Source organism: Poecilia reticulata, chromosome 21 (assembly GCF_904066995.2).
Source record: "Poecilia reticulata chromosome 21, P_reticulata-male-v2, whole genome shotgun sequence".
In the NCBI taxonomy this organism is placed as follows: Eukaryota; Metazoa; Chordata; class Actinopteri; order Cyprinodontiformes; family Poeciliidae; genus Poecilia; species Poecilia reticulata.
This window is the reverse complement of record NC_088850.1, coordinates 310,684-324,702: the sequence shown is the minus strand read 5'-3', so window position 1 is coordinate 324,702 and position 14,019 is coordinate 310,684. Positions and strand designations below refer to the sequence as shown.

Here is a 14,019-nt window from a genome sequence, read left to right as displayed (position 1 = left end):
TGCTGGCAGGAGGGACCCCTGCTGGCAGGAGGGCCCCTTGCTGGCCGGAGGGCCCCTTGCTGGCAGGAGGGCCCCCTACTGGCAGGAGAGACCCCTGAGGGCCCCCTGCTGGCGGGAGGGCCCCCTGCTGGCCGGAGGGCCCCTTGCTGGCAGGAGGGACCCCTGAGGGCCCCCTGCTGGCAAGAGGGACCCCTGAGGGACCCCTGCTGGCAAGAGGGACCCCTGAGGGACCCCTGCTGGCGGGAGGGACCCCTGCTGGCAGGAGGGCCCCTTGCTGGTCGGAGGGCCCCTTGCTGGCAGGAGGGCCCCCTGCTGGCAAGAGGGACCCCTGAGGGACCCCTGCTGGCAAGAGGGACCCCTGAGGGCCCCCTGCTGGCAAGAGGGACCCCTGAGGGACCCCTGCTGGCGGGAGGGACCCCTACTGGCGGGAGGGCCCCCTGCTGGCGGGAGGGCCCCCTGCTGGCGGGAGGGCCCCCTGCTGGCGGGAGGGCCCCCTGCTGGCAGGAGGGCCCCCTGCTGGCGGGAGGGCCCCCTGCTGGCAGTGACTGCAGATGGTTTTATGTCAACACCCAGTGTGACAGGAAACATTGTCAATAATAATATTATATTGTCTGTAATATTATTACAGACAAGAAAATGTTCAGAAAGGAATCAGCCCAGATATAGAGATTAATTTAAAACGAGGTAAAACCCGATCAGACGCTGATCAGACCATTTTACTATTGATCGGGTTTTACCTCGTTTTAAATTATTCTCTATATCTGGGCTGATTCCCTTCTGAACATTGTTTCAACGTTTCCTGCTCTCTGGTGTAGACATCGCTGAAAATGACAGATATCCACAGATCTGTGAACCTTCTTCTTTCACTACAACATCCGACCTCTGACCTCTGGTCTGCTTCCTGCTTTGGTCCAGTTTGTTTGAGTTGATGTGAACACAACAATCGCTGGTCTCAGTCCAAACGGACTGCAGGTGTGAAAACTGTAATTCAGATTATCCCCAGTAATCTGGCTGTCTGGGTAATCCGGTAATCCTCACCAGGAATTATTGGGATCCATCTGGACCTGATCAACCCAACCATGTTTTCCTGCAGAACCACCACCAGCAGGGGGAGCTCTGGGGAAACATGGAGGACTGGACTGTCCACCTGACAGCTGAAGCTTGAAGCAGAAATGCCCGTTTGTTTGTAATGAGGTTGCTTCACTCCGTGTTCCTCCCGGTTATCTCTGGAGGATGGTTTTTATCTCTGGAGGATGGTTTTTATCTCTGGAGGATGGTTTTTATCTCTGGAGGATGGTTTGGGTTCATGAAGTTCAGGCCCGTTCTGCAGTTGGTTTCTGTTGCATGGAGTACATCAGATCCCCCCCCAGTCAGGGCGCCTCAGACTCTGCAAAAACCTTCGGAGGTCCAGCTGCAGACGGACGGAGGTTGGCGGCTCCACTGTAGCGCACGGCATTAACGTTTGGCCTGAATAAGCGGAGACCTCCAGCTGGCACTGGACGGCTTTGAGGAGAGGAAATGCTGAGCAATGCCTCCGTCTCCAGACAGCAGAGCGACGTTTCTCTGGATGGGAACAGACCCAGAGGTAGTTTGGTCACCTGGTCAGGACGCCGCCTGGACACTTTCCTCCCCACCAGAGACTAAAGACACAAGAGACCCGATGCTTGACTTGGACTTGTGATCTGAGACTCGAGTTTTAGCGCCAGTTTTATAACGTAATGAAGAATGACGACACACAGTATTAGTGGAAGCTAACGCTAAGCGCTATATGACGTGTTGTCGCCACGCTGTGACGTAATCGGCCTACAAATCCGTCCTTCGAAGGATGCAGACCGTGAATTCGGACACAGCTGTGGTATGTAGTAGATCCGAGGTGCCCGATACGTCGATGGCGGAAGGTTTTGAGTCGATCTCTGCAGGTGACAAACTGAACGCCGCCAGGACGCTGAGAGCAGCACGTCCTCCTCTGATAGGCTTATCAAAAATATTCACCAAGATCCATTAAAAAAGAATAATTATAAAAACTGAATGTAATAAACGACAAAGAGAGAGAGTAAAAAGGTAGGAGTGGTTTTCAGGTTATTTACCTTTGTTTAACTTTGCTGTGGCTCATCACACCTGCTGTGGTTTCTGAACGTTCAATAAATGATAAACTTGGACTAATTACCTCGATCTTTGTGAGCATACGTCACAACAAACATCAAATAGGACAAATATATTTCAGTACGTTTTAACAAATCCTACCGCGATAAATAATTATGTGAAATGAGATTAATTATATCCCGACTTCAGAAGATTTGCCTTTACTGGCTCTTTGGTTCCTCCTGTCAGTCTGTAGTTTCTCATATTTCAGCCATCAGACCAAAGTTCAGATCCACCAGGACTGACTGACCTGCTGGGCTCAGGTTGGCAACCAGCTTGACTGAGAAACCAGTGACCAGAAACCAGTGACCAGAAACCAGAGACCAGTGACCAGAAACCAGTGACCAGAAACCAGTGACCAGTGACCAGAAACCAGTGACCAGAAACCAGTGACCAGAAACCAGTGACCAGAAACCAGAGACCAGAAACCAGAGACCAGTGACCAGTGACCAGAAACCAGTGACCAGAAACCAGTGACCAGTGACCAGAAACCAGAGACCAGTGACCAGAGACCAGAAACCAGTGACCAGAAACCAGTGACCAGAGACCAGAAACCAGTGACCAGAGACCAGAGACCAGAGACCAGTGACCAGAGACCAGTGACCAGAAACCAGTGACCAGAGACCAGAAACCAGAGACCAGTGACCAGTGACCAGAAACCAGTGACCAGAAACCAGAGACCAGTGACCAGTGACCAGTGACCAGAAACCAGTGACCAGAAACCAGTGACCAGTGACCAGAAACCAGAGACCAGTGACCAGAGACCAGAAACCAGTGACCAGAAACCAGTGACCAGAGACCAGAAACCAGTGACCAGAGACCAGAGACCAGTGACCAGAGACCAGAGACCAGTGACCAGAAACCAGTGACCAGAGACCAGAAACCAGAGACCAGTGACCAGTGACCAGAAACCAGTGACCAGAAACCAGAGACCAGTGACCAGAAACCAGTGACCAGAGACCAGAAACCAGAGACCAGTGACCAGAAACCAGTGACCAGAAACCAGAGACCAGAAACCAGAGACCAGTGACCAGTGACCAGAAACCAGTGACCAGAAACCAGTGACCAGTGACCAGAAACCAGAGACCAGTGACCAGAAACCAGAGACCAGTGACCAGAGACCAGAAACCAGTGACCAGAAACCAGTGACCAGAGACCAGTGACCAGAAACCAGTGACCAGAAACCAGTGACCAGAAACCAGAGACCAGAAACCAGTGACCAGAGACCAGAAACCAGTGACCAGAAACCAGTGACCAGTGACCAGAAACCAGTGACCAGAAACCAGTGACCAGAAACCAGAAACCAGTGACCAGAAACCAGTGACCAGAGACCAGAAACCAGAGACCAGTTACCAGTGACCAGAAACCAGTGACCAGAAACCAGAAACCAGTGACCAGTGACCAGAAACCAGTGACCAGAAACCAGTGACCAGAAACCAGTGACCAGTGACCAGAAACCAGTGACCAGAGACCAGAAACCAGAGACCAGTGACCAGTGACCAGAAACCAGTGACCAGAAACCAGAAACCAGTGACCAGAAACCAGTGACCAGAAACCAGTGACCAGAAACCAGTGACCAGAAACCAGTGACCAGAAACCAGTGACCAGAAACCAGTGACCAGAAACCAGTGACCAGAGACCAGAAACCAGAGACCAGTGACCAGTGACCAGAAACCAGTGACCAGAAACCAGTGACCAGAAACCAGAAACCAGTGACCAGAAACCAGTGACCAGAAACCAGTGACCAGTGACCAGAAACCAGTGACCAGAAACCAGTGACCAGAAACCAGAAACCAGTGACCAGTGACCAGAAACCAGAGACCAGAAACCAGTGACCAGAAACCAGTGACCAGAAACCAGTGACCAGAAACCAGTGACCAGTGACCAGAGACCAGTGACCAGAAACCAGTGACCAGAAACCAGTGACCAGAAACCAGTGACCAGTGACCAGAAACCAGTGACCAGAAACCAGTGACCAGAAACCAGTGACCAGAGACCAGAAACCAGAGACCAGTGACCAGTGACCAGAAACCAGTGACCAGAAACCAGAAACCAGTGACCAGTGACCAGAAACCAGTGACCAGAAACCAGTGACCAGTGACCAGAAACCAGAAACCAGTGACCAGAAACCAGAAACCAGTGACCAGAGACCAGAAACCAGAAACCAGTGACCAGTGACCAGAAACCAGAGACCAGAAACCAGAAACCAGGGACCAGTGACCAGAAACCAGTGACCAGAAACCAGGGACCAGTGACCAGAAACCAGTGACCAGAAACCAGTGACCAGAAACCAGAAACCAGAAACCAGAAACCAGTGACCAGAAACCAGTGACCAGAAACCAGTGACCAGAAACCAGTGACCAGAAACCACTGAGCTGCTCCCAGTGTCAGGAACCGCGTCAGGTTTTCTGTCACTTTATTATTTCTGCTATAACTGATGCATATAAAATAAGTCAATAGAGTTTTTACGTCTTTGTGTCAGGAGGCAGATCTCAGGCGGCTGGTGAGAGAAAAAGCAGATCCTGGTCAAAAGGTTTGGGCCGGTCTGTAGTAGATACTAATGCTAAGCGCTAAGCTAACAGGGAGCCTGAGATGTTCCGTCTGTCTGATCCTTTCTGCGTTGTGCTGCTCGGTGATCAGGCCGTGACACGGTTTGTCTTTAAAATGGCTGATTTATTTTGACGAGAATAAAGGCTGCCCGCTCCAAGTCCTACACAAAACAACATCACAAATTAACTTCATAGATCTATAAATAAACTGAATGTATTTAGATGGAAATAAACAGCACACACCGCTAAGACAACATGACAAAAGGGGAGGGGCTAAGGGGTAAACAATTTAAGGACAATACCACAGAAGAAGAAATAAAAAGGCTTCCCAGCTTTTTTTTAAAGTAACGCGGTTAAAACAATGAAAGTTATTTCAGACACGTAAGGAACAATTCAAATAACCATAAAAAGACATTCTGTGTAATTATAAGAGAACCAGGTTACAGCAGCACACCTTGTGGCGATGCGCACATCGATGCTACGTTTCTTATTAATCCGTCCTTCCTGTAGAAGTTTCATTGTGTTTTATTTGTTAGAAGGTAAATAAATAAGAAGAATGTAGTTATTTCCACGCAGCGTCCAGAAAGATGTTCTGCTTGCCCAGCTCCGGTCAGCATCCAGCGCTATTTATGCTATTTTAGGACAAATTCCTGCAGTTTTATAAAGAAATACTGACATATTAAAAAGGCAGATTAGCTATAGGGACAAAACATCCCGACCAAATCTGTAGTCCAACAGTATTTAATAGAGACGCTAAACGGGAGAATGTCTTGTTTACGGTTTGATTACCATAGCAACTTAATTAAGTAACGTTTACCGTAAACGTCTGAGAAATAAAACACATGACGGATTTATAAGAAATGTGCTGAGTGAGCAGAATGTGACGTAACATCCATGACCATAACGTTTGCTGGATGGACAGACAGTCAGGACCCTGTTCTCCAGATGGAGCCTCATTGCTGGCACGTAAACTTTGATCCTGGTCATAAATGAAACGTATTTTGATGATTTGTTTCCTCTGGTCAGATCACCACCATGGAGACCAGCCTGAAGTCCATGGAGGACGAGAACAAGACCATGGAGCAGCAGAACGACTCGCTGCTGCACGAGCTGGCCAGCCTGAGCCAGTCACTCATCCACAGCCTGGCCAACATCCAGCTGCCCCACATGGTGAGTGACGGGACGGGACCAGAACCTGACCTGGACCAGAACCCGACCTGGACCAGAACCCGACCTGGACCCTAACCCAGCCTGAAGACCATGGAGCAGCAGAACGACTCGCTGCTGCACGAGCTGGCCAGCCTGAGCCAGTCGCTCATCCACAGCCTGGCCAACATCCAGCTGCCTCACATGGTGAGTGACGGGACGGGACCAGAACCTGACCAGAACCCGACCCTAACCCAGCCTGAAGACCATGGAGCAGCAGAACGACTCGCTGCTGCACGAGCTGGCCAGCCTGAGCCAGTCGCTCATCCACAGCCTGGCCAACATCCAGCTGCCTCACATGGTGAGTGACGGGACGGGACCAGAACCTGACCTGGACCAGGACCAGAACCCGACCTGGACCAGAACCTGACCAGAACCCGACCCTAACCCACCCTAAAGACCATGGAGCAGCAGAACGACTCGCTGCTGCACGAGCTGGCCAGCCTGAGCCAGTCGCTCATCCACAGCCTGGCCAACATCCAGCTGCCTCACATGGTGAGTGACGGGACGGGACCAGAACCTGACCTGGACCAGGACCAGAACCCGACCTGGACCAGAACCTGACCAGAACCCGACCCTAACCCACCCTAAAGACCATGGAGCAGCAGAACGACTCGCTGCTGCACGAGCTGGCCAGCCTGAGCCAGTCACTCATCCACAGCCTGGCCAACATCCAGCTGCCTCACATGGTGAGTGACGGGACGGGACCTGGACCAGAACCTGGACCTGACCTGGACCAGAACCTGACCAGAACCAGACCCTAACCCAGCCTGAAGGCCATGGAGCAGCAGAACGACTCGCTGCTGCACGAGCTGGCCAGCCTGAGCCAGTCACTCATCCACAGCCTGGCCAACATCCAGCTGCCCCACATGGTGAGTGACGGGACCTGGACCTGACCTGGACCAGAACCTGACCTGGACCAGAACCCGACCTGGACCCTAACCCAGCCTGAAGACCATGGAGCAGCAGAACGACTCGCTGCTGCACGAGCTGGCCAGCCTGAGCCAGTCGCTCATCCACAGCCTGGCCAACATCCAGCTGCCTCACATGGTGAGTGACGGGACCTGGACCTGACCTGGACCTGACCTGGACCAGAACCTGACCAGAACCAGACCCTAACCCAGCCTGAAGGCCATGGAGCAGCAGAACGACTCGCTGCTGCACGAGCTGGCCAGCCTGAGCCAGTCGCTCATCCACAGCCTGGCCAACATCCAGCTGCCCCACATGGTGAGTGACGGGACCTGGACCTGACCTGGACCAGAACCTGACCTGGACCAGAACCCGACCTGGACCCTAACCCAGCCTGAAGACCATGGAGCAGCAGAACGACTCGCTGCTGCACGAGCTGGCCAGCCTGAGCCAGTCGCTCATCCACAGCCTGGCCAACATCCAGCTGCCCCACATGGTGAGTGACGGGACGGGACCTGACCTGGACCAGAACCAGGACCAGAACCTGACCCAGACCAGAACCTGACCTGGACCCTGCAGATGGATCTGTCAGTGAGGCTGCTGGCCCATCCAGGCCCGGTTGAGCTCCAGCTTCAGAACTTCATGTTTCTGTTGCTCAGGCAAAATTAAACTCTCTGTCCTCTGCTTTTATTTTGAAAGTATTTACTAAGGATGTTTTCACACTGTGTTTGAGGCGACTTCACTTCCTTCCTGCTCCGGTTGAAACCGCGGAGCAGAAATGTTTACAGAACCTTAAATCAGGGTTCCTCCAGGTTCCTCCAGGTTCCTGCAGGTTCCTCCAGGTTCCTGCAGGTTCCTGCAGGTTCCTGCAGGCTCCTCCAGGTTCCCAGGTTCCTCCAGGTTCCTGCAGGTTCCCAGGTTCCTCCAGGTTCCTGCAGGTTCCCAGGTTCCTCCAGGTTCCCAGGTTCCTCCAGGTTCCTGCAGGTTCCTCCAGGTTCCTGCAGGCTCCTCCAGGTTCCCAGGTTCCTCCAGGTTCCTCCAGGTTCCTGCAGGTTCCTGCAGGTTCCTCCAGGTTCCTCCAGGTTCCTGCAGGTTCCCAGGTTCCTGCAGGTTCCTCCAGGTTCCTGCAGGCTCCTGCAGGTTCCTGCAGGTTCCTCCAGGTTCCTCCAGGTTCCTGCAGGTTCCCAGGTTCCTGCAGGTTCCTCCAGGTTCCTGCAGGCTCCTCCAGGTTCCCAGGTTCCTCCAGGTTCCTGCAGGTTCCTCCAGGTTCCTGCAGGCTCCTCCAGGTTCCCAGGTTCCTCCAGGTTCCTGCAGGTTCCTCCAGGTTCCTGCAAGTTCCTCCAGGTTCCTGCAGGCTCCTCCAGGTTCCTCCAGGTTCCTGCAGGTTCCTCCAGGTTCCTGCAGGTTCCCAGGTTCCTGCAGGTTCCTCCAGGTTCCTGCAGGCTCCTCCAGGTTCCCAGGTTCCTCCAGGTTCCTGCAGGTTCCTCCAGGTTCCTCCAGGTTCCCAGGTTCCTGCAGGTTCCTCCAGGTTCCTGCAGGTTCCTCCAGGTTCCTGCAGGCTCCTCCAGGTTCCCAGGTTCCTCCAGGTTCCTGCAGGTTCCTCCAGGTTCCTGCAGGTTCCTCCAGGTTCCTGCAGGTTCCTCCAGGTTCCTCCAGGTTCCCAGGTTCCTGCAGGCTCCTCCAGGTTCCCAGGTTCCTCCAGGTTCCTGCAGGTTCCTCCAGGTTCCTCCAGGTTCCCAGGTTCCTGCAGGTTCCTCCAAGTTCCCAGGTCTAGCAGCTACGGTAAGCAGCCGCTGACTTCATTTCTCCCGTAGAAGAAGAAGCCCGCGGTGCATGCTGGGATAGTTGTCAGAACCTGGTTTGTTAATAAAGTTTTATAATACATTTAAAGCCGGGGGTTAGGGTTAGGGTCAGGGGGTCGTCCTGCCTCAAGTGGAGGAGTTTCAGTATCTGGAGATCTTGTTCATAATGAGGGAAGAAGGGAGGTCGACAGGCGGGTTGGGGCAGCGTCTGCCGTGAAGCGGGCGCTGTACCGGTCCGTTGTGGTGAAGAGAGAGCTGAGCCAAAAAGCGAAGCTCTCGATTTACCGGTCGATCTACGTTCCCACCCTCATCTATGGTCATGAGCTTTGGGTCATGACCGAAAGAACGAGATCACGGATACAAGCGGCCGAGATGGGTTTCCTCCTCCGCAGGGTGGCTGGGCTCTCCCTTAGAGAGAGAAGCTCGGTCATCGGGAGGGACTCAGAGTAGAGCCGCTGCTCCTCCACGTCGAGAGGAGCCAGTTGAGGCTCGGGCATCTGGTCAGGATGCCTCCTGGACGCCTCCCTGGTGAGGAGTTCAGGTCCCACCAGGAGGAGGGGAGACCCAGGACACCTGGAGGGACGATGTCTCTCTATGGCCTGGGAACGCCTTGGGGTTCCTGGAGGACCTGGAAGAAGTGGCGGATGGATGGATGGATTGATGGATTGATTGATTGAAGCCGGGGGGGAAGAGAGACAGAGACTCTGGGTTGGTCTGTGTTACCCAGAATGCAGTTGGGCTCAATATGGCAGCACCGTGAGTGAAACAGTGACTGGGCAGCGACTGTATAACGTACTGGGGATCATTTCTTTATAATGTAGATGTGCAATAATAGAGTACGGGACAAATTGGCCACCCAAACTGAGGCGTCTATACGCGGTGCGCTGTTGGGAATGGAAATCCCGATCGATGAATCATAATGCATAAATCATAAAAAAGCATTCAGACTTTATTTTATTCACTTTCAGCGCTGAAGGCGACGCTTTAACCATCACATCTGAGGGCAGCTGATTATATGGACTGAAGACGCTCCCTGAAATCTCACCGTGTCTCTGGGAAACGATTCTTTTCGTGAGAAATGGACCTTGGTGTCTGACAGAATCTAACATGTAGCTGTTCACTACGGGCCCAACAGCGTGTGGCTCTTTCTCCACCTGGGGAAGCGTCTCAACAGCCTCACATGTATGACAAACGTTTTAAAATAGGACATTATTTAAGCTGCGCCTGACAGTGTGGACATACGGTAAATCGTCTCCAGCAGTTTTTCCTCTTCTGCTGCTTTCTGCTCATGCCACTAGCAGGAGCTAACGTCACTAGCAGGAGCTAACGTCACTAGCAGGAGCTAACGTCACTAGCAGGAGCTAACGTCACTAGCAGGAGCTAACGTCACTAGCAGGAGCTAACGTCACTAGCAGGAGCAAATGTCACTAGCAGGAGCTAATGCCACTAGCAGGAGCTAACGTCACTAGCAGGCGCTAACGCCACTAGCAGAAGCTAACGTCACTAGCAGGAGCTAACATCACTAGCAGGAGCTAATGCCACTAGCAGGAGCTAACGTCACTAGCAGGAGCTAACGTCACTAGCAGGAGCTAACGTCACTAGCAGGAGCTAACGTCACTAGCAGGAGCAAATGTCACTAGCAGGAGCTAACGTCACTAGCAGGAGCTAACGTCACTAGCAGGAGCAAATGTCACTAGCAGGAGCTAATGCCACTAGCAGGAGCTAACGTCACTAGCAGGCGCTAACGCCACTAGCAGGAGCTAACGTATTTGACTAGAGCTAACAGGAAATCAGAACAAACTGGAACGTAAAGAACAGATGATTAAGTGACATTGATTCTTCTTCCAGTCTTTGTAACAAACAGTTTTAATATATCAGAGAAAATGTTCTGATTGGTTCTGATGAATCTGGACCTGAAGGTTCTGATAGAACACATCTCTCCCCATCTTAGCAGTAATAGTGATATTTTCCAGTCCACTATCAGAACGGCCATATTGGATTCTGAACGCGGTCAGCTCTTACTGGGAAAATTTAACTCAGATTAAATCAAAACTATTTTCTACTTTTAAACTGATAACAGGAAGCGGTTTTAAACAAGATTTTCAAAATAAAATGTAGATATCCGATTTCCTGGTTCTGGAGAGACCAGAGCGGATTCACCAGTTTGGGTTTTTTCTGTTCATTTTTCCTAAACCAGACGGTTCTGATCCATTTACATCTCCTCCAGCTTCAGGCAAACCTGTCCTGGTTCCTCCAGAACCTTGTTTGGGTTTTGGTTCTGGATGCAACTGGAAGCTTCACTTCCTGTCGCGTCTCCCCGTTCTGTCCATGAACTTCCTGTTTGGTCTCCATGACTGTGTCCACCCTGAGTTCTGCATGCTCCCGGTCGGTTCTGGTTCTGCTGGTAGATGTACAGGAATCGGGACCGAAACACTGATCCGGGCTTTTCCTGACGGCGTTCCTGCTCTTCCCGTTGTGTCCGCCTGCGCTGACTGCCGGGTTTGTTCTGCTCCACAGGAACCGATGAACGAACAGAACTTTGACTCGTACGTCAGCACTCTGACTGACATGTACACCCACCAGGACCGGTACCAGAGCCCGGAGAACAAGGCGCTGCTGGAGAACATCCGCCAGGCCGTCCAGGGGATCCAGGTCTAACCGGAGCGGGAAGCCGGTTCCGGAGGATCCGGGCCCGGTTCCGCTCCTGTTTCTGTCCTCATCAGTGTCTGGTTCTGTTCTCTTGGTTGGTGTTGCTTTGCTTTGGACTCAGACGGTCCGACCCGCTCATGGCTGCTCATCCTTCTTTAACATTGTTTACACCAAGACAAACTGGGCTGTACTGGTCAGACTGGGAGGCTGAACATCTGGAATCAGACTCTGACGTTCCGTAAATTTTCTGAACTTCTGCTGCAGACCCATCATCCCATCGGGCCGCCTCCTTTCAGGCTTTTATTTTGAAATGCAAACGGCTGCAGGAAATGTAGGAGACAATCTGCCACCTGACTGGACAGTGGAGACCAGTGGAGACTTCCCAGTGGAGACCAGTGGGAGGAACTGAGTGGGAATATGCAATTTCTTATGAATCAAGGAGCAACGAGCTGAAAGCTGTTTTTACTGACGATCGATGTTTGTATGAATCTTTTCCTACATGGTGTTTTAGAGCCGCCTCTGTTCCATGTGTAGGTGTTTTATTCTGAGCTTCTCTGGATCTACAGGGTCAAAAGTCCTCCAGAACCGGTCCGATGGAGGCTTTGGGTCAGAACCGATGGGACATTTCCTCATCACACCTCATCATGCATGCACTTTATGGAAGCACGTTCCAGTATCGCCGCGCCATTGGTCCAGTTCATCCCTGGAAGGAAAACTCCGCCTCTCGCCTCCTTATATGGTCGGCAGCAGGTGAACCCTGACCTCCAGGCTCCCTGGCTGAGGTTCTGCTGCTCAGCCCGGCCCGGTCCAGGAGGAACCGATGGGAGCCGTTTGAAACGTCACAAACTGACAGCAACAACTTCAGGTCATCCAGTTTTTACAGGATGGGCTTCAGTTTCAAAGTTTCACCACATTCAGAAATGTCCAGTAAAAACTTGCTAAATATTTAGCTGGGAATTTGCTAACTAAATGTTTAGCTTCAAGCTGTTTATTTAGCTCACGAACTAAATACCTCATTAACTGTTGAGTTTGAAGCTAAACATTTAGCTGTTAGCTAAATGTGGCGAATGTTTGGTTTGAAACTGTGATGTTAATAAATAGATTATTAACTCGGTGAAAATATAAATTTAAAAGATAAAAACATCTTTTTCTGCTACGACAGACTAAATAATCCAAATTATTGCTGTTCATTTTTCCGAACGGCCGCCTTTGATCACGGCTTTCCTGGATCTCGGCTCGGTTCTTTATAATCCGCTCGGTTTTATGAGAAGAACAATAATCCATGCTTGGGATTTCCAGGATGAAACGTTTCCAGCTGAAGGGACCTTGGCTGGGATTATTGTTCCCGTCTCTGCCTAAAAACAGGAAGTGGTGTCATTCCCAGGAAGGGTCGGAGTTTTCCTGAAGGAAACGGATCTGCGGCTTCCTGCTTTGGTTTTCCTGCAGAACGGAGGAGTTAAAGCACAATTTAAAGATGTGAACACGCCTGAATGAAGAACCTCACCTGAAATTATCTTTTTATATCTTTGATTTCTTTCTTCATGTCGGACTTCCAGAAGCTTTTTCCTACCTGACAGCATGACTTCCTGCTGACACCTTCAAGGTCACCAGGTTCTGTTTCTGTTGAATTGTGGAGTTTGTACAGTTTCTATCATGTTGGTGTTGCCATCTGTTGCTCTGAATAAATCCTGTGTTGCAACACCTGCAAAGAGCCTTTGTTGACCTTCATGAACAGCTGCAGGTTCTCCTTCCACATGACTTTACTGCAGGTGATTGGAGGTTTAATGTTTTCGTCCCACAAGAGGAAGTTTCTGCTCTGGGATCTGAATCATCACAGGGTCACTGTGTCGAATGTAAGTCAGAAGGTCCAAAGTTGGACATTTTATTAGGTACGCCTTGCTGGTACCAGGTTGGACCCGTTTACCTCCAGAACCACTTTGTTTTTACACCATGTGGACGGAAAGTGTCTGAAACGTTCCTGAGACGTTTGGAGTCTGACAGCATCAGGCAGTTGGATCTTCATCACAGGAACAGTCTTCAGTCAGAGGGGTTTTCAAAGTCACTGAAATACTGACCTCTATAGTAGATCAGTAATGTGAGATAAAACATCTAATTTCCCTCTGGGATTAAGATTTTTAATTGAATTATTAAAGAAAACTGAATCAATGTTTTTCATCAAAATATTAGTTTGAGACTGTTCACACTGATACAATAAAACTATTTTATTATTTACATTGGAAATTAGCTTGAAATTAATTCATCACACTCTAGATCTCAATATTTTAAATCTCAAAATTTGAGATTTTAACAAGGATGTGTTTAATTTTGAGATCTAATATACATTATTGTCACACAATGTAATTTACCTCATGTGTATTATTTAATCCTTTAAAGAATTAAAAAATATTGACCGTTTAGTCTTAGACCAGGGTGGGCAGCTCCAGCCCTGCAGGCTTATATGTCTCTACTTCAACACACCTGAGCCAAATAATGAGGTCGTCAGCAGGAGAACCTGGCTGCGCGGAGGAGGTGTTTGTCCCTGACTGCTCGTTAACATGTGCAGCTCGCTGGCCTCCAGTTCCTCTCCCAAGATGGCCGACAGGGTCAGACAGCCGATGCGGTCTCACGTTTGGCTGAAAAAAACACCATGCTTACCAGAACCAAAGACATAAATACGCATTTATATGCTTATAAATGCGTATTTATGTCTACAACCGGAACTTTGAAGGAGTTGGAGATCAACAAGCTGAAGGTGGTGAATT

The 14,019-nt window shown here is 50.7% G+C and overlaps 1 protein-coding gene across 9 annotated transcripts in view; it reads left to right on the top strand.

Moving 5' to 3' along the window:
- Positions 1 to 12,966, top strand: part of myt1la (myelin transcription factor 1-like, a) — a 33,337-nt gene extending 20,371 nt beyond the window's left edge. For 4 of the 9 annotated variants that reach the window (XM_081602664.1, XM_081602665.1, XM_081602667.1 and 1 more), the window contains one exon: positions 5,718 to 6,072. In XM_081602664.1, coding sequence (XP_081458790.1) covers positions 5,718 to 5,936 — 219 coding nt within the window. In that variant the 3' untranslated portion in view covers positions 5,937 to 6,072. Of the gene's footprint in view, positions 1 to 5,717; positions 6,074 to 8,859; positions 8,885 to 11,087 lie in introns of those variants that run through there. The other 5 variants (XM_081602669.1, XM_081602668.1, XM_081602671.1 and 2 more) reach the window with 4 other exon arrangements.
- Positions 12,967 to 14,019: the final 1,053 nt, after the last annotated feature.